We start from the raw sequence: 20946 nt of genomic DNA, 5'->3' as shown, positions 1-20946 counted from the left end.
CTGGCCTCTCGTCTCATAAAACTTGTGTTGGGGCAGTGACCCCACAGCCTACTGGGAGGTGTTTACATTGGTCCTGGTGGAGCTAATCCCCTTCCCTGCCACTGGCACAGCCACACGTGTGTGTGTGTGTGTGTGTGTGTGTGCGTGTGTGTATGTGTGATGAATAGGCTCTTCACAGGCACACACTGTGCCTCTGACACCCTGACAAACACACTGCTGTTGGCTCTCTGCATGGTGTCGTGTCCACATGACAGCCTCTTCCTGAATGGACAGAACAGGTGGGTCCTGCCCCCCCCGGGTCCCATGGAGACGCCATCAATCTCCTCACCAGTCCCCACGAAAGGTCCTCATCCCTCTTCGCATGATGGGTCACGACCCTGTGAGCTTCTCCAGAAGGTGGAGCTTCACTACTGGGCGAAGGTCTGGTGGTAGATCTGTGCTGCATTTCTTATTTTTCACACTCCGGGAAATGAGCCCTGAGAGAACGAGGTAAAAAAGGGCAAAAAGTGCTCTTCGTACCCCACACCCCACCCCTCATAGTCCATAACCCATAACTCATAACCCAGAGCCCTGCAGGCGTCCAGCTGTGAAGTAACAGACCGCAGCAGTGAGTTCATCAGTGCGTTACTATTTACATCCATTTCACTCACCATTATTATACGTAGTAGCTCTGCTCACACACAGCCCTGCTTGTGGGGTACTGAGATATTGCACTTTTCTTCAAAACTACGGTATTACTGTGGTACCGAGTCGTTGTCACGTAGGAGCGCACACACTTGGACAGTACAGTGTGGTATTTTCCTGCAACATTCACACTTTATTACGCACAGGAGCTCTGTTCACACTCAGATGGGGCGGCTGCGGCGGGACCGCACACTTCACGGTCCACGGTCCGTGTGGAGCCTTTTTACCACAGTAACCACAGCAACTGCTCTGTGCTCCTCGGAGTCACGACTCCTTCTAGGAAAAATGCGGTTTCGGTTCTGCGGCTGCAACACGAGACACAATGGGGTGCGACGCGGTCGGACTGCGTGCTTCTGCTGCCGGTCGGGTGCCCAGTTCCAGAGGGCAGAGTGAGACGGGCAGCTTCCCACACCGGGCCCCGTCGAAGCTTCGGCCGCCAGTCTCTCACTTCGGCTGCTCAAGGGGGGCGTACGGGCGAGGCGCAGCTGTGGCACTCAGTTCCGTGGGCTCCACGCGGTGGAGAGACCCTCGGGCGTCTCCGGGACGGTCGCGCTCTCGCCTCGGAGTGCCTGGGCGCGGGGGCGGGGGCCGGGACGGTGTCAGCTCCGCTAGGCTTCCCGGGGTTCCGGCGAGGCAGCGGCCCCTGCGGTCCTGACCCCGGAAGCCCCGCAGTTTGGGACTCCAGTGCTCCCTCCACTGCAGGGCCAGCGTGCCGCGGTCGGCCACCAGGCGGCTCTCGCCGGGACCCCAGCCCCCCCCCGCGACCTGAGTGCCGATCAACAGGAAGGTGCGGCCCACCTGCAGGGCGGGGCACCCGCAGCCCAGGTCCCGCTCCGGCACCCACACGTCCTGGAGACCCCGGCGCACGCGGGACGAGCCCAGGCGGAACACGGACTGGACGAGCACCGAGAAGTGCCACCAGGGTCCCGAGCGCTCCATGGCCCTCACCTGCACCTTCAGCACTGCAGGGCACACAGGGAGGACACTGGCATTACACTCCTTTACAGCACTTACAGAGAGAGAGAGAGAGAGAGAGAGAGAGAGAGAGAGAGAGAGAGAGAGAGAGAGAGAGGGAGAGAGGGAGAGGCACTCAGGTTCCGCTCCTCACCGTAGTCCTTCAGGCAGTAGGTCTCCAGGTTCATCGTCACTTTGGCCTGCGAGGGCTGGCAGTAGGAGCGGCACTCGTCCCCTGCGAATGGGACACGCTAGTCTTGTATGTGCACACAGACGGCAATGTCAGCAGTGACAGTGACCAGCAGGGGGCGAGTTCAGTGTAGGAGCACATTGCACGCAAACACACACACACACACACAAAAGAGAAATGCTGGGAGCTACTGGTGTTTCCTGCCTACTGACACTAAACCTCAATACTCTGCTAAGATCCTTCTGGACCGTTAAAGGTTCCCAACCTGATACCTACAGGACCCAGTCACCCTCTGCAGTCCCAGAGTTGTGGAATGAGCCCCCTGTGTTCCTCAGAGCTGCTGAATCCCTCCCACACTGAAGAAGGGTCTCAGACCCATCTCTTTGAGATCCACTTTTGTCCTGATCTCCATCAATGAGTCCAACACCATTTGTTACGATTATCTACATATTTGCTGTTTGAATGTCATTTGTATAGGAGCTACTGGAGGGATGTGAACCAGCAACATGGTGGTGAGACACACAAGCTGTGTGTGAAGCTCTTTATGCACAAACACACGCACACAGAGTCTGAAACCACTTGTCCCATGCGGGGTCACGGGGAGCCGGAGCCTAATCCGGCAACACAGCGCGAAAGGCTGGACGGGGAGGGGACACACCCAGGACCGGACGCCAGGCTGTCACAAGGCACCCCAAGTGGGACTCGAACCTCAGACCCAACAGGGAGCAGGCACAGGCCAAACCCGCTGCGCCACCACACCCCCTAAGTTCTTTGTGAATAAATGTAAATATAAAGGAGTTACATGACAGTGAATACCGTGACTGTCCTCATCATTGTCCTCACCAAAGCTGTACTGTGGCTGGTACACTGGGGTTGTGGGGACCAGTTCCTGGATCCCTGCAGAAAGACACACACACACACACACACACACAAATACAAAGAGACAGGTAAATAACTGGCTGAAAAGTAACAAAACTCGAAATTCCATACTGGTGTCTATTTTGCACACATCCATCTGTTAAGTTTCAAAACCACTTGTCCTGAGGTGGGTCGAGGTGATCCGGAGCCGATCCCAGAAGCACTGGGCACAATATCTGACAAACAGTTAAACATTATTGTCCTTTATTAAAAGCACCTGTGGGGAACTGACTGTACCGAGGGCGAACATGACTCAAAATGGAGCACGATGCCAAGCTAACGTGCTAACGTGCTAACGTGCGGCTAACACGCGCCCAGGGACGCAGCAGGACTGTGTGTGTGACAACGATGGAGCGAGTGCATCTCTTGTTGCTATATACTTCGGTGCCCATGGCTGTGGGTGGGGGCCACGATGCAGATCCAGAGCCATCACATCGACAACCCCCCCCTTCTGTCCCAGTGTAAACACAGTGCGGTCTGCGTCTCCCTATAAATTACCTCCACAATCCGCATCACCAGTGCACTGTTTTGGGGGAGAGACGAGCCTGTCCTCTTCCTGACCCCCGTGTTTTGCCACGCCAGCGCTCGGGACGGCCCCGCGGGTGTGGGTGGTCCCGCCGGCCCCCCATCCCCGGCCACATACTGGAACGCGGCGCTAACGTTACGGCATGGGGTCCAGCCCGCCCATGAAAGGGCACCTGTCCAGGACACACATATATCAGCGAGACACGTCCTCTGGAGCAGCGACCCAGCTGGGACAGCGACACCCAATCCCCTTCACAGCTGACCGGGGTGGGTGGGGGGAGGGGGCCCTCAGCGGGTGGTCCGGGGCCCTTCAGCGCGAGCAGACGGTCGAGTTACGGATTATCCGGGATACAGACCGATGCCCGTTTATTATTTCCGAAAATGACACCTCGTCTTCAATTCTGTCTTCCGGCGCGTCCGAAAAGGTGCGTTTGCGCGTCCCGCCGACAGGTGGCAGTAAAGAGTCGCACGCGGAGGTGGGCCGAGGGCCGAGGGCCGATGGGCCCAACAGGTGTGTGTTTCTCACTGGAGCGGAACAAACGTGACCGTGGATCAACGCTCTGGCCGCGGGACCCCGGTTCCGGCACCACGGGAGCGGAGTTGCCGGCCTCAGTGTCTCGGGCGCCATCCTGCCCGACAGGTGGCGCCGCAACCCGTTCGTTAAGGTCGAGAAGGACTGCGCGATTACGTGCCCTGGGGGGCTCCGCAGGAGACGTGGGGGACACTTACTGAGGCAGGGCCGAACGGGAGAGCGCCCCCGCTGGAAGCCGGGGGCGCAGCGGCTGCACCTCGGTCCGGCGACCCCGTCCCGACAGATACACTGCCCCGTAGTCGGGTCGCACCAGTGTCCCACGGCCCCCACAGGGTGGCACTGGCACGCTGAGGGACAGATGAGGGTGGGGGCGGGATGGGCAGGTTGGGGGAACAAGGGCCAGAGAGAACAGGAAGGAAACCAGCGTGAGACACAGGGGCAAAGGAGCTGGGCCACATGACATTTACATTTGTCAGACACTCTTCTCCGAAGTGACGAACATCTCATAGAAAATACAATGTGCTCATCACATGAGCAGGACGAGACACTTAGATACAGACGTGTGATTCTTAGTGCAGTTTGTTACGGACCTGCGCATCACACGAGTAGCTGCATAAACTTGGAATATCGACGATTCCTCATCACCTTCCTAGTTGTTTATTGTACTGTTAAACACCTGCGCTAGAGGTGTAGCTGCGTGACGCTTTATCCGCGAACAGGTAAGAGAACGTGAACGTTTACGCACGACGGGGACGCAGGAGCTCGTGGGAGGAGTGAGTGCGGAAGAGGTGAAGAACGTGGGAACGTAGAGACGGAGCCCTAGAGCTGCTGCACCCGCACATTCCGCACAAGGGGAGGAAAGGTGCGCCGTTCAGAGGCGTCACCGGCTCCAGCGGGACGGACACACTGCTGGAGAACAAGGGCTCGCCTTTCACACACGCCGTGTCTGCGGTGTCTGCGGTCTCTGCTCCCTTTGCACCGGTTCCTCATGATACGACTGACCGGCTGCACAGTTCAGACGTGCGGCCCCGAGCTCAACTTTCTTTCTACTTTCCACTCTTTCCAGGTGTCCGTGTGCTGCTGCGGTGTGTGTGTTCGCCCTCCACGCCAACAGATGGCAGTAAAGAGCTCCCTGACCGGTCCAGCTCGCTTCCGGTGTTTCCGGCTCGCGTTTGCTGTCGCCGCACGGTGAGGAGCCAGCGTGTTTTCGCGCGCGTCCTTTCAACACACAAACGAACGTTCACACACGTGTAACGCAGGTATCCTGAAATACTCTGCTACACCTGTCATAACGAGTCGCATTTTATCATTTATAAGGAAGTGAAAGATGACTCCACTGTGCTCACATCTCAAAATAACTACTGCACACACACACACGCACACACACACACACACACACACACACACACACACACACACACACAGACACACAGACACACACACTGACGTCGGCAGGCCTGGCGGTGCGTCAGCGGCTTGCTGTGGTCACGCGTGTACCCGGCGCGGCAGTACTGGCAGTGGCGTCCGGCCGTGTGATGACGGCACCTGAGACAGACCCCCCCGCTGCGCCTCCCCGACTGCTGGAACACCTCCATGCTGAAGCGGCACCTGGAGGAGTGACCGTTGCACTGGCACGCTGAGGGGGCGGGGAAGAGGGCGGAGACGAAGGCGGAGACATCCAGTCAACAGGCGTTTCGCACGCACAGCTACTCGCTTAGAGCTGGAGCGGCGCTAAAAAGCAACACACACAGTAACTTTCACCATATTTCACTGCATTTCAACTGTGGCGAGCGGCAGAGAAGGCCGGAGGAGGCGGGACTCACGGACGCAGGGGTGCGGCTGGCTGGGCGTGGCCCGCTGCCACGGCCGGTCGCAGTAGAAGGGCTCGCACGCGTCGCAGTCGGGCCCGGCCGTGTGGTGCTCGCACTGGCAGGCGGCGCGCCCCTGGGCATCACGGCGACACCGCGAAGCGTGTCCGTTACACTTGCAGCGCCCGCCCACCTGCAGGTCAGAGAGCGAGAGGGCGGGGCGCGGGGGCGGAGCTGAGAGGGACGAGGGAGGCTCGGGGCCCACCGGCACGTTCCTGTTCCTCTTCCTCTCTCTCTTCCTGGCCGCTTCTCCCTTCATCTTATTCCTCCTCTTCCTGAGCTCCCGCCCGGTGGAGCTCGGCCCTCGACTCGCAACGGTCCAATCGCAGCCTCTCTCCCCACATGCCTTCCCACGGCGCCCTGCCCTCTCGCGCCCCTGACCTTTGCCTTTGGCAGCACCCTTCCCGGAGGAAGTCGCAACGTTCTGTGGGGTCGCGTCCCGTTTCCGGGTTACGCTCTGCTCCTCTTTGGCTTGTCCAGCCCTGCTGGCCCCGCCTCCCCAAGCGCTTTCTTTTCCCACAGTCTTTTTCACGCCATGTCCCGCGCCTGCGGTGAATCGGGCGCCTCGATCGCCCCACGGTCCCTTCTGTGAAGCCCTCTCCTTTTGCGTCGGTTCCGCCCTCCACCTCAGCGTCGCCGCCCCAGGGCTGGCAGGCTCCGCCCCCTTGCCCCTCTGTTGGTGGAACACCACCCTGATGTCGGTGGCCGTCACCCAGTCCTGCAGCACGGGACTGTTGTCAAAGTCAGAGGCGGAGGGGCGCCCGTCCAGGGTGGAGAAGGCCAGCAGCAGCCCCCCTCTGTGCTTCTGCAGCGGTCTCGGGTCCGAGCACAAGGGCTCCATCTCCTGGCGGCGGGACGGAGCCGCGGTGCGAGAGGGCATGCCGAACGTCCTCGGGCAGTCAGGGGAGTAAAACTGCAAGGGCGTCCAGCTGCGCCCGTGGTCCATGGACTTGAGGATGGACATGGAGAGAGAGTCCGCAGGCTCCCCCTGCTGGCAGAACTGCAGGCTGATGTAGGTGACCTCGAAGCGGCGGCCCAGAGGCACGTTCAGCGTCCAGTCACCGCCCGGGTCGGCGGCCCCCGGCCAGCAGCTCGCATTGTGGGGGTTGTGGAGGTCTGTGAGGGAGCTGACGTTGCTGCTCGTCCCGCCCGGCCCGCTGGACACCTGCACCGGGACGCCGTAGGCGGCGTTTATGAACTCCGAGAGGCAGTGCTTGGGGCGCCCGTCCGCCTGGTAGCACGGGTCCTGAGGGGCCGTCCAGCGTAGCGAGGACTGGGACTGGCAGGGGGGGGCGAGGGACAGGAGGAGCCACACAGGGAGGAGAAGGGGGAGGGGGACAGGAGGCTGGGGAAAGGGCACCATGTCACCAGCCCTGCGTGGGGAGAAAGACAGGAGTCTGCGGTGGGTTTTGTTCACACGCCTTATGGCCTCCGCTCGAACGGCACATGGCAACCGCGCTGCCTCCCGGGGGCCACTCGAACCCGGCAGTGTGCAGGAAGAAGTGCTCACGCGTCCCCTTCAAATGCACACATCGCACATGTGAACGCTGGCTAGGCCACTAGGTGGTGGGCTAGTTGGAGCCCTCACCTTGCAGTCAAAGGACCTGGGTTCGAATGCCACCTCCTGCTGTTGTGCCCTTCATCAGTGAAAATTACCCTGCTGTATCAATGGGTAAATCAGTGTAAGTCGCTCAGGAGAAACGTGTCCAGTGAATATCAGTCAGTGATGTTCATCAGGTTTACCGTGTTTCCCCAGTCAAGGAACCAAGCAGCAAAGAGATGGACAGCGTGAAGAGAAGGGGAGCAACGGTACCTCCAGCGTTGTGTTTGAGTGACAATAAAGGCAAAATCCAGGTGTGTGCGGTCACCTGACATCGATAGCTGCACGACCGTGTGGTCGTTACGTTACTTCGCACATCGAGAGCGGGTTTCTATTTTTCTGTCCACATTCACCAGAGTACATGCTCTACATACACTGTATGTACAGTAGCATGTATGTGAGGCTACACAGACAGAGACACACGTTACACAGCCAGCAGTACTAGCGTGTGTGTGTGTGTGTGTGTGTGTCACCTGCCCCCATCTCTCTGGGAACCCCTCTAAGTGCTGCAGATTGATGGTCTCCTAATGAGCGTGTGACACTGACAGCGCAGTCAGCAGGGATGTGTAAACGCACCCCGTAGGAGAGCGCTGCCTTACGAGGCCCGTGGGCCGAGTCGCTGCTCTCAATTAGCCGCCGCGTGAAACCCGAGGCCGGGCCCTGGGGGCGGAGGGGCGGTGCGGTCCCGCTACGGTCGGCCTCTCGGCTCAGCCAGACGTCACTGTTTTCCAGTCGCTATTGGAGACACGGCACATCGGAGACGAGGTGATGACTGGCGCGGCAGAAGACCCCGGTCCCCGTGACCCACAATCCTCTGGAGTCCCTGTAGCTCCTGCGCATTCCAGACACATTGGGACATGCCTCCGGGGAACCCGATCGCCCCACAAAACACGGATGGGCCTTAATCAATCGGCTGATTAATTGAATATTATATTTCAAAGGGCACCGGGGGAGGGCTCTTGCAGACGCAGGCGGATCCCGGGATATTCAGGGCTCGCGACCCCCGGGAGGTGGCAGGTTACAAATTCCCAACCTACAAATGATCTCGACCCGTCCCGGCTCCACATGACAGCACTAATTAAACATAGCTCATTACGGGCACTCGATGAGCGGCTGCTCTTCGCGAGGATTAGCGAGGCAAAGTCCGCAGCCCATGGACACAAGTCCCCGCTGCCACCGCGGCCACTGCGGCGCTTCCACGTCGCCGGCGTGTTCACTGTAACGCTTTCTTCACTTTATGGCTCCTGCATTCAGAACCAAAGCTCAGGCCACAGCTGTCCCCGGGCGTCTTAACTCAGGCAGCGATGATTTAAGGAGCAGCGGAAGGTTTCGAATTGGCCCATTTTAAGATATTTTTATACACACACACACACACACACACACACACAGAGCAGCGATGAACCTGCCCTGATCACGGTGCAGCTGAAACATATAAAGACGGCTCTGGCGGAACCCATAGCTGTCCAGCATGTTGAAAGACGACGGCACGGTTCACTGAAAGTATTTCTGGAACAAAGCAGCCCATGGGAGAGCGCAGTGATCGCTTCCAGAACCGCAAAGAACAAGAGGTAGAGGAGCAAAAAGCCTCAAGGAGTTAATGCAGTGTCGTCGGTGGCGCGTCAATTACAGCATGTGTGTAGCGTGAATGTCGAGTGAATGCAAAAGATCCCCTGACTCAAAAAAGGGCCATACGAGAAAGGACATTTCCGCTCACGCACACACACCCACGCACAGCTTGGTGATGCTGAGCACCACCTATGGTGAGCCCAGCGCATCTCCAGGGACTGACTCTCTGCCACCCACAAGCATCTGTCAGAGATCTCGCAACATTTTTTTATAGTGTAAAATCATCGGTGATAATAATGAGTTCTAAACCATGAAAACTTCACAGAAAGTGCTGGAAATCAGGGGGAAAGGCAAAGGAAAGACTAACCTATCAGTTTAAAACCTGAACTGATAAAATACACAGAATTCTACTGAGAGGCACTGGCATGATGCATGACTGCATTTACTGTTTATTTACCACGAGTACTGCGACTGTAGTCTGAATACAGTGTATCGATCTACATTACTTCATTCACACACATTGTCTGAAACCCCTCGGCCCGAGCGGGGTTGCGGCGAGCCGGAACCTAACCCGGCAACACAGGGCGGAGGGCCGGAGGGGACGCACCCAGGACGGGACGGCAGTCCATTGCAAGGCACCCGAAGGAGGACTCGAACCCAGACCCACCGGAGAGCGCCACCGCCCCCGCCCCCCATTCTGCTTCATTCAATTCAACGTATTTTTATAGAGCTCTTCTCACGCAGTGACACATAGCGCTGAACGCAGGCATAAGGCAAGAAACACAAATACATTCATTCAGCCGACACTCCTTTCCCAGCCACTTACAACACTGAAGTACACACACACATACACATATGCTGAACCGCTTGTCCCATACGGGGTCGCGGGGAACCGGAACCTAACCCGGCAACTCGGGACGTAAGGCCGGAGGGGGAGAGGACACACCCAGGACGGGACGCCAGTCCGTCGCAAGGCACCCCAAGCGGGACTCGAACCCCAGACCCACCGGAGAGCAGGACCCGGTCCAACCCACTGTGTCACCGCACCCCCCATAACATTGGAGTATTTTACAATTATTTCCCCATTCACCCACCTGCATAATTTTACTGGTACAATTCAGGGTAAGTACCTTGCTCAAGGGTACTACAGCCAGAGGTAGGGATTGAACTTACAACCTTTAGAGCTCAATACAGCAGCGCGAACCACTACACTACCAGCTGTCCGCACTCCAGGGCAGACACCGTGTGTATTGAGTGCGGACACTGCGTGCATCCAGTGCGTACTAAAGCGGACGACGCCAGTGCTGCTGTCAGTCTATTTGACTCTGTTCCCTTCTCAGGGCTCATGTGTTCTGGTAAATCCATCACGGGCCCCAAGAGGCTCTGCCGTGTTTACGGGATCCTGTGGAGGATTTGGGGTGGGGGGGGAGGCCAGCACTGCACTACCTGTCAGCCCAGTCAGTTCCACTCAGTAGCTCTAAATCCCAGTGTTTGGGCAGTATTAGGCAGCAGATGAGCTGGATTTGGCCCGTCTTGCACATTTTAACATTCTTGGTCATGGGCAGCACACGGATACGCCACGCTGCGGGCCGCGGGCTGGGTGGAGGGGCGCGATGGGCAAAACGGCCGCCACCGCGTCAGGACGCCGTGCAGCTGTTACACAGATACCTCAAATTATGTATTAGGTACGAAAGAGAAATACGTGTATTGTTGCACCATAAACAAGGACTGCTTCTCGGGGAAGGGAGAAAAGGGCGAAAAGGAGCTGCGGGAAAAAAGAGCAGAAAGGGCCGGGGAAGGAGGACGGCCCTTGGGTGGGGGGGCGCCCCGCCGAAAGGACACCTTCCACGGCGACGCTGCGCTGGGGGTCCGGCCGGGAGCACCGCTCCCCCCCATGTCGGTCCCCGGGCGTCCGAAACTCAACCCGGGCCACGCTCGGGCAAGAGTCGGGACCCCCCGGGGGACGTATTCCTCACGGAGATGGCGAGCGGGACAGCGAAGCCGCGTGGAGAGGCCTCGCGGCCGGAGCGCTCGCTTTAGCGTGCCGTCGGGGCAGCACCGACACACAGCCGTACGCAATGGATTATCGCCGCTCGTATCTCCAGCAAAACCTCTGTCTTACAGTTTCCTACGTTCCCAACAGCCGTGTCACCGCGTGAAGACACGGGGGGCGGCGAACAGGAGTGCAGCCTGCAGAGCCGGGCCCACCGTGACCCACCGAGGCTTCAGAAACGCATAGAAAACACAACAAGTACAAGCACTCTTTACTCGGCTCTGCTTCTTACTCTCTTGACTTGACTTTACTTTCTTTGTACACTTTCCCTTGAAAGTCGCTGTTATGATTTTGGGCACATGAACACACACTAAATATTGGTAACAATTTGCTCCGTGTTCAAACTGCATCCTTCAGCAAACCATGAAATTCTCTTATTCTCTTATTTCTAACATCTCTTCTATGAGATATAGTGATGTCAGTGCCTTGTGTGTGTGTGTGTGTCGAGTTCTTCCCAAGAGATGCTTTTTCAACTCAACTAGATTGAACAGTAAATCATTTCAACAAAAGTAAAAATATTACACAGTAGAGAGTAACAGCAGTAGTAAAATCCGTATTGTTGTAAAATATACACATTAATCTCTAAAGTCCACATTATATCCTGATTTATCTTTAATATCCACGTTTGTGAGGAGGAAAAATATTTTTAAGAATGTATGTAATTATGAGGTATCCACTGCACTGCATCCGACGACACGACTAGTTTTCTTCACACACACAGGCGCGTCACTTTAAATTGGAATCAAAAGCTGCGAAAACTCGAGTGTAAAAGACAAGGAAGGGACCCCCCCGAAAACTGATATGAATTCTTATTTTTTATCATAATTAATTCATACTCATCATAACACAGCGGCTCTTATTCGCTGTTTGTTGTCGTTAAACTGCAAAATACAAACAAAACAGAAAATCTGAGGAGGACTTAATTAATGTCGTTACTACTTATTGTCATTGAACTAATAATAATAATGAGGCGACATATATTTCAACAAGTCTATTTATTTAATAATAGTATCCATAAATAATAGTAATAATAATATAAATAGTATCAATTGATCGATTGTTTCGGAAATATCAATAGTACTTAATTGTGTTCCACGAAACTATAGGTCGAGATAAACAACGAGACAAACAGTAACGGTGTCCTTTTATTATTATTATTATTATTATTATTATTATTATTTCGCTGAATTATGGACTAAAAAGTGTAAAATATATTATCCAGTTTTGCAACGGCAGCAATGAAACCTTCTGTTTTATATCGTGATTATTAAATTAATTCATTTCAAGTTGTTGAAATATTACTTCACTGAAGGAATTTTTTTGAGCGAACTCCTTCACACGCATTGTTTTTTAAATTAATTAAATTTCACTTCGGTTTCATTAGTTTCGTGTATTCACTCACTCGACATTTCCACAGATAATCACGTACACACACACACACACACACACACACACACACACACACACACACACACACCCGCGCGCGAGCCTGCGCAATCAGATCATTTGTAGAACAAGTGAATTTTTTTAGTGTAACTTTCTTTGCGACCAAACATAACGCGCTTATCAGGACTAAAATGCAAAATTTTATTTTAAGAAAATGACGAAGGAGCTCAAACGGCCGTTAAAAACTGTTACTTCGCGTTTTCAAATCGCTGCTAAGCGGTTAGATGTTATACTGAATATTTCTCCAGTAATATTATTTTTCTCCACGAGCACAGGAATAATATAATATAATATAATATAATATAATATAATAAAGTATATATAAGCGCACATATACATACTTGTATTTTATCATGTAGAAATGTTTATTATAGTTGTGTTTGGGCTCGTGACGCTCAGCTCTTACCAACAGTAGATATTCTGTTTATAAAAAACCTAAACTGTATCACTCTTTGCTTCCCATGTACTTTTTGTAAACATAGTGCATTATTAAAATAATGCACAGAGCTCAGTAAAATTAATAAAACGCTGAAAAAAAGACTAAAGAAACCAGTTTGTTCACAAACACAGTGCTGAAAAAGAAAGTTTAGCGAGGAAGGAGTACATAAGAAAAGGAGTAAGAAGAGCAAGGAGTAAAAGACGGAGTAAAAGGCGAAGTAAAAGAAGGAGTAAAAGAGACGGAGTAAAAAAGACGGAATGAAAGAATGAGAAAAGAAGGAGTAAAAGACGACGCGGTAAAAGAAGGAAGGAGTAAAACGACGAGCACGACCCGACAGTTTTTGGTCTCCTACGAAAATTCACGGAAAGATGATTATGACAACGTTTGCAAACCATGGAGGGAAACTTAGTCTTAAGCACCTCTGATGTAAAAGCACAGTTTTTGCCCCACGACACGACTGTTCGATGTGGCGAAACAGGATCGAATCACCGAATCACTTTTCACCTTAATCGCTCCCGACTCAGTCGATCCGCGGTACCGATACCGTGTTCAGCTGGAGACAAAACGAACAAGTACTCACATGGACACGGAACTCGAGGAAAAAGTGCTCCTTTGCGTTTCTGAACTGTACAAAATCCGAACGCGACCAACTGCAGTCGAAGCGCCCCTCTCAGCTGTGCTTCGAGCCAATATCCTAACGGTACCGCGCGCGCCGCACACGCGCCCCGCAGAGCAGCTCCCGTGACAAGGATACCGCATGAGAGCTGCGCTCTCCTCGTGACCTGCGCAACGGCACGGGACTCGGAGCGGCCAAGTAAGTGCGCGCGGACAGGTGACAGGTGACAGGTGACAAGTAAGTAAGAGCTAGGTGAGAAACTCACTGACCATGTGCGTCCCGCTGCTGCGTGTGCGCGCTGCGCGCGTCCGCTCTCCGACTGCTCTGCCCGGCCGGCGGTAACGCGTGGGTCAACAGCGCCCGGTGGGGGGCGTCATATCTGACGTCACCCGTCTGCACGGCAACCAGGGCAGAAACTGAGAGCAGTCTGACCATGTGCGGAGCGGGATGGGGGTAGGGTGCGTAGGGTGCGTAGGGTGGGTAGCGTGGGTAGGGGGGCGGGAGGACCCCGCTTTACCGGGACCGTGTCGTGTGGCGAGAGACCGTAGAGCGGGACACCGCAGAGGCTGTTTTTTCTCCCCGTTGGAAATAATTAGGTAATTGTAATTAGTGTACACTTAAAACACTGAAGTACAGTGAAAGTGATGTGCTGTAAAATTTAAATATTCATTAAAACGCACAGTTCAAATACTTTAAAATACAATAAACTAGAATACAGGAATACCGAAACACTAATTAAAATAACACCGAAATTATGTGCATTAAAATAGAGTCGTTGCTGCTACGATGCTAGTTTTCATAAGGCGAATTGGCTCCAGTTTGGAGTATCCTGTTCCAACCCAATTTTTCCACAACCCCTGTCATTTGTAATTTGTACAGCAAGTGAGCTGTGGCATTAAGCAGGAACAACTGTACTGTAGTCCGAAAACAGCAGCAGGTCACGTGGTGATCAGGACCATCAGCGAGCGAAGAAGCTGGGTTTGAATCTGCACTCTTGCTGTAGTAGCCTTTCTTGAGCCAATCACTCGGTGCAGTAAAAATGACCCTGCTGTATAGAGGTCCATCAGTGTACAAACCTAACATTATAAGTCACTTTGGAACAAAGTTTCAGAAAGATGAAGAAACCAACAATGAAAAAATGATGACTAAATAATACAGTACTTATGAGAATATTGTGCATTAAGCTGAGATGACCAAGAATGTCCTTCCTTTCGTCTGGGTTTATCTCAACTTTCACACGACACTAAGCCCATATTTCAAGGGCCAAATCATGGGATAAGAAATTAAATAAAGGTGCACCAGTGGAGCGCCGACTGGGACACTGAGGCACATGGAAAAAAGAGAGGAAGTGACTGTGAGTCAAAGAAAACTGAGGCTTGATGGAGGAAAAATGAGACACTTTCCCAGAGAGGTATATAAAACGTGATTGATGACTTCCCTTGAGGAATTGTCCCCAGGTGTGTGAGAGGACCCAGAGCAGACAGAGCTCTGAATGGCCTGGAAAAGAGCCCTGGAAGGAAAGCAAGCGAGAAGGACACGAGGCCAAGCCTGAAAGGCGGTTCCAGAGCGATGCGGATGTGAGAAAACCCCAGTGAGACCTTTTACTACAGTTACTGTAGTACAGGAGAGGGGATTCCACACAACAGCAAATTTACGTTGCTCACACTTACAGTGGTTCGGAATCTTCTGTGAAGCTGCTGTTTGTACCACGGTCATGTCATAACCATGGTCAAAAACAAACAAACGGTGCAGTGTGTGTCTTTCAGTTGCTAGATTATAATCTTCTTATGACACCTCTGATTTTGTTCCTTGTTCCCCAGTCCATCTCAGTTCATTCCTTGATGAAGAACTCACATATTTCCACTAGCAATTCACCTTACATGTCATAGGCATTGTGAGCTACTATCTGGATGACAAGATCAACAGAGAAACACCAAAGTCCACAGAGACACAGCAAAGTCAACGGAGAAACACCAAGGTCAATTCAGACATGACAAGGTCAACGATGAAACAAGGTCAACAGAGACACAACAAGGTCAAAAAAGAAACACCAAGGTCAACAGAGACACAACAAGGTCAACCAAGAAACACCAAGGTCAATAAAGACACCACAAGGTCAACAAAGAAACACCAAGGTCAACAGAGACACCACAAGGTCAACCAAGAAACACCAAGGTCAATAGAGACACAACAAGGAGACAACCGGAAACAAGTGGTACCATAGTGATTACAGCTGGTGCCTTTGGACCCAAAGGTTGCAGGTTTGATTCTTACCTCTGGCTCTAGTGCGCTTGAGTAAGGTACTTAGCCTGAATTGATCCAGTAAAATTACCATCCATCCATCCATCTTCCTCCGCTTATCTGGGGCCAGGTTGCCGGGGCAGCAGTCCAAGCAGAGTCCCCCAGACTTCCCTCTCCCCACACACCTCCTCCAGTTCCTCTGGGGAAACCCCAAGGCGTTCCCAGGCCAGCTGGGAGACATAGTCTCTCCAACGTGTCCTGGGTCTGCCCCGAGGCCTCCTCCCAGTGGGACATGCCCGGAACACCTCACCAGGGAGGCGTCCAGGAGGCATCCGGAACAGATGCCCGAGCCACCTCAACTGGCTCCTCTCGATGCGGAGGAGCAGCGGCTCTACTCCGAGCTCCTCCCGGGTGACTGAGCTCCTCACCTTATCCCTAAGGGTGTGTGCCCAGCCACTCTGCAAAAGAAACTAATTTCTGCCGCTTGTGTCCGTGATCTCATTCTTTCGGTCATGATCCAGAGTTCATGACCATAGGTGAGGGTAGGAACGTAGATCGACCGGTAAATTGAGAGCTTCGCCTTACGACTCAGCTCCTTCTTCACCATAATAGACCGGTACAATGACCGCATTGCTGCAGATGCCACACCGATCTGTCCGTCAACCTGCCGCTCCTTTTTTCCCTCACTCGTGAACAAGACCCTGAGATACTTAAACTCCTCCACTTGAGGGAGCAACTCCCCCTTGACCTGGAGGGGGCAATCCACCTTTTTCCGACTGAGAACCATGGCCTTGGATTTGGAGGCGCTGATTCTCATCCCTGCCGCTTCGCATTTGGCTGCAAACCTCTCTAGTGCATGCCGTAAGTCTTCATTTGATGAAGCCAGTGAGTGGAAGTGAGCCCGACTATATCTAGACGGTATCTCTCAACCTCCTGCACTAGCTCAGGCTCCTCCCCTGCCAGTGAGGTGACATTCCAAGTCCCAAAAGCCAGAGCTGGCACCCAAGGTTTGGGTCAGGCAGGAACTCGGCCCCAACCACCGCCCAAATCACAACGCACCGGCCCCTTACGGCCTCTCTGGCAGGTGGTGAGCCCACCGAAGAGTGGCTCCATGTCTTGGCTTTGGGCTGAGCCCAGCCAGGCCCCGTGGGCATAGACCTGGCCACCAGGCGCTCGCATGCGAGCCCCCCCCTCCAGGCCTGGCTCCAGGGTGGGGCCCCGGTGACCCCATACCGGGCGGGGTAAACGAGAACCTTGATTTAATAGTCATAAGGGGGTTTTGAACCGTGCTTTGTCTCGTCTGTCACCCAGGACCTGTTTGCCTTGGGAGACCTTACCAGGGGCATATAGCCCCAGGCAACATAGCTCCTGAGCTCATTCAGGCACTCAAACCCCTCCACCACGTTAAGGTGGCGGTTCAAGGGGGGGAGTAAAATTACCCAGCTGTATAAATGGGTAAATAATTGTAAGTACCTTAACATTGTACTTTGCTTTGGAGAAAAGCGTCAGGTAAATAAATAAATGTAAATGTAAACAAGGTCAATAGAGACAAAACAAGGTCAGTGGAGATACAACAAGGTCTCATTCAGCTGTATTAATAATTGATAGCCTTTATACTTTTAAAAAAATAGTGTGCCTAAGCCTGATGACCCTCCACAAACACTCTGAACCACTTGTCCCATACAGGGTCCCGGGGAGCCGGAGCCTACCCGCCAACACAGGGCATAAGGCCGGAGGGGGAGAGGACACAGCCAGGACGGGATGCCACTGTGTCACAAGGCACCCCAAGCAGGACTCGAACCCCAAACCCACCGGAGAGCAGGACCTGGTCCAACCCACTGCACCACCACGCTACCCTTCCTCCCCAAGTAACTCCACAGAATACTGGAGGCACTGGAATAGGTGTAGGTAGTGAAGGTGGCAGAGCTGCAGTAATCCTGGTGTGGACACTTTGCTGGACATGCATACAGTTCTGGAACTAACAAAAAAAATACTGTAGCTACCAATATGTTACACAAGGGAATCCAGCTGAGAATCCAGTGCACAGGTTGTTTTTCAACATGCATCCTGAGTACATAATTACAAGGTGTTTAAAGAGAATAAAAATCACACTAGATCCTGAAGCAGCAGAAATGTAGGCCTTCAGAGAAGTGCTCCTGGTGCTGTGCTCCACCTCTGGGCCAGAAAACAGTGATCAAGACCATTCAAACCAACTTTATACAAACACATTTAAAATAGGAGCTATTTACATAAGTATGTTCATAATAATGCCATTTCCAGGGCAACGTGGACAACATTTGAATACACGTAGTCCGCAGGTTACGAACGTCCAACTAAAGTACAACCCGTAGTTATGAACTAACCCCTTACTGACCGGAAGTTAATTTTGTCACCCTTAATTAACAATCAAATAAAAAATTTCATAATTAAACCTATTATATTAAAAATTTGAGTTACACACAATGGTTTGTAATAAAAAGGGGCGGTACTCTATGACACGCATCAAAACACTCTGCAGAGCCCGAGGTAGGACAGACTTCCTTCTTTTCAGTCGGACCACGTTGCTGTTAGCAGCATCGCGTGTGTTACTGTATTTGGCTTTAATTTTTCTGTTTTTACCTTCCTAACCATGGCACCAAAGCGTAAATGTGATGCAAGTGATGGTGATGCATCAAAGACAAGACAAATGATACGATTGAAACTAAAGTGGAAATAATAAAGTGATCGGAAAAAGGTAAAATGCCAGTGAAAGCGATTAAAGTTTTGCACACGCTAAGTTACACTTATTCGTTTAGCTGATGCTTTTCTCTAAAGTGACTTAAAATTACTTACCTCTTTATACAACTGAGTAATTTTTACTGATGTGATTTAGGGTAAGTAGTTCACTCACAGGTACTAGAGCTGTAAGAGGGATTTGAGCCTATGACCTTTGGGTCTAAAGACAGCAGCTCTAACCACTACCCTACCAGCTATCCCCTAACTCTCTAAACACTACCTTGCCAGCTATCCCCTAACCCTCTCACCACTACCCTACCAGCTATCCCCTAACCCTCTTACCACTATCCTACCAGCTAACCCCTAACCCTATTAACACTACCCTACCAGCTATCCCCTAACCCTCTAAACACTACCCTGCCAGCTAACCCCTAACCTTCTAAACACTACCCTACCAGCTATCCCCTAACCCTCTCACCACTACCCTACCAGCTATCCCCTAACCCTCTAAACACTACCCTACCAGCTATCCCCTAACCCTCTCACCACTACCCTAGCAGCTATCCCCTAACCCCTAACCGTCTAAACACTATCCTACCAGCTAACCCCTAACCCTCTCACCACTACCTTGCCAGCTATCCCCTAACCCTCTCACCACTACCCTACCAGCTATCCCCTAACCCTCTCACAACTACCCTAGCAGCTATCCCCTAACCCTCTTACCACTATCCTACCAGATAACCCCTAACTGTCTAAACACTACCCTACCAGCTATCCCCTAACCCCTAACCATCTAAACACTATCCTACCAGCTAACCCCTAACCCTCTCACCACTACCTTGCCAGCTATCCCCTAACCCTCTCACCACTACCCTACCAGCTATCCCCTAACCCTCTCACCACTACCCTACCAGCTATCCCCTAACCCTCTAAACACTACCCTGCCAGCTAACCCCTAACCTTCTAAACACTACCCTACCAGCTATCCCCTAACCCTCTCACCACTACCCTACCAGCTATCCCCTAACCCTCTAACCACTATCCTACCAGCTAACCCCTAACTCTCTCACCACTACCCTACCAGCTATCCCCTAACCCTCTCACCACTACCCTAGCAGCTATGCCCTAACCCTCTTACCACTATCCTACCAGATAACCCCTAACTGTCTAAACACTACCCTACCAGCTATCCCCTAACCCTCTCACCACTACCCTACCAGCTAACCCCTAACCTTCTAAACACTACCCTACCAGCTATCCCCTAACCCTCTCACCACTACCCTACCAGCTATCCCCTAACCCTCTAACCACTACCCTACCAGCTATCCCTTAACTCTCTCACCACTACCCTACCAGCTAACCCCTAACCTTCTAAACACTACCCTACCAGCTATCCCCTAACCCTCTCACCACTACCCTACCAGCTATCCCCTAACCCTCTAACCACTACCCTACCAGCTATCCCTTAACTCTCTCACCACTACCCTACCAGCTATCCCCTAACCCTCTTACCACTACCCTACCAGCTATCCCCTAACCCTCTAACCACTACCCTACCAGCTAACCCATAACCCTCTCACCACTACCTTGCCAGCTATCCCCTAACCCTCTCACCACTACCCTACCAGCTATCCCCTAACCCTCTAAACACTACCTTACCAGCTATCCCCTAACCCTCTCACCACTACCCTAGCAGCTATCCCCTAACCCTCTTACCACTATCCTACCAGCTAACCCCTAACCGTCTAAACACTACCCTACCAGCTATCCCCTATCCCCTAACCCTCTAAACACTACCCTGCCAGCTAACCCCTAACCTTCTAAACACTACCCTACCAGCTATCCCCTAACCCTCTAACCACTAGCCTACCAGCTATCCCCTAACTCTCTCACCACTATCCTACCAGCTAACCCCTAACTCTCTCACCACTACCCTACCAGCTATCCCCTAACCCTCTCACCACTACCCTACCAGCTATCCCCTAACCCTCTAAACACTACCCTACCAGCTATCCCCTAACCCTCTCACCACTACCCTAGCAGCTATCCCCTAACCCTCTTACCACTATCCTACCAGCTAACCCCTAACCGTCTAAACACTACCCTACCAGCTAACCCCTAACCCTCTCACCACTACCCTACCAGCTAACCCCTAACCCTCTCACCACTACCCTGCCAGCTAACCCCTAACCTTCTAAACACTACCCTACCAGCTATCCCCTAACCCTCTAACCACTAGCCTACCAGCTATCCCCTAACTCTCTCACCACTATCCTACCAGCTAACCCCTAACTCTCTCACCACTACCCTACCAGCTATCCCCTAACCCTCTCACCACTACCCTACCAGCTATCCCCTAACCCTCTAAACACTACCCTACCAGCTATCCCCTAACCCTCTCACCACTACCCTAGCAGCTATCCCCTAACCCTCTTACCACTATCCTACCAGCTAACCCCTAACCGTCTAAACACTACCCTACCAGCTAACCCCTAACCCTCTCACCACTACCCTACCAGCTAACCCCTAACCCTCTCACCACTACCCTACCAGCTAACCCCTAACCCTCTCACCACTACCCTACCAGCTATCCCCTAAC

The 20946-nt window shown here is 52.8% G+C and overlaps 1 protein-coding gene across 2 annotated transcripts; it reads right to left on the bottom strand.

The window, feature by feature from the left end:
* Positions 1-702: 702 nt before the first annotated feature.
* On the bottom strand, positions 703-13729 carry ntn5 (netrin 5). Of its 2 annotated transcripts, XM_029257505.1 has the most exons (7): positions 13661-13729; positions 5627-7044; positions 5251-5439; positions 4001-4150; positions 2672-2725; positions 1793-1873; positions 703-1646 (listed from the first exon to the last, which is right to left on the bottom strand). In XM_029257505.1, exons 2-7 carry the CDS (start codon positions 7032-7034, stop codon positions 1129-1131), a joined length of 2400 nt encoding a protein of 799 aa, XP_029113338.1. In that variant the 5' UTR covers positions 7035-7044; positions 13661-13729; the 3' UTR covers positions 703-1128. The 2 variants fall into 2 exon arrangements, with proteins under 2 accessions (XP_029113338.1, XP_029113339.1); XM_029257506.1 differs by lacking the exon at positions 5251-5439 and having other exon boundaries at positions 704-1646.
* Between the last annotated feature and the right edge of the window lie 7217 nt (positions 13730-20946).

Source organism: Scleropages formosus, chromosome 13, assembly GCF_900964775.1.
Source record: "Scleropages formosus chromosome 13, fSclFor1.1, whole genome shotgun sequence".
NCBI classification, from domain to species: domain Eukaryota; kingdom Metazoa; phylum Chordata; class Actinopteri; order Osteoglossiformes; family Osteoglossidae; genus Scleropages; species Scleropages formosus.
Note: the sequence above shows the minus strand (reverse complement) of the source record. Positions and strands in the feature narration are given on the sequence as shown.

Excerpts from the sequence above, each read along its gene's own strand:
- ntn5 (XM_029257505.1), bottom strand. The coding sequence starts at position 7,034 with ATGGTGCCCTTTCCCCAGCCTCCTGTCCCCCTCCCCCTTCTCCTCCCT. Across the intron at positions 5,440-5,626 it reads CCAGCCGCACCCCTGCGTCC|CGTGCCAGTGCAACGGTCAC; the intron begins GTGAGTCCCGCC and ends CCGCCCCCTCAG. Across the intron at positions 4,151-5,250 it reads GCACCGCCAGGCCTGCCGAC|CGTGCCAGTGCCACCCTGTG; the intron begins GTCAGTGTGTGT and ends TCTGTCCCTCAG.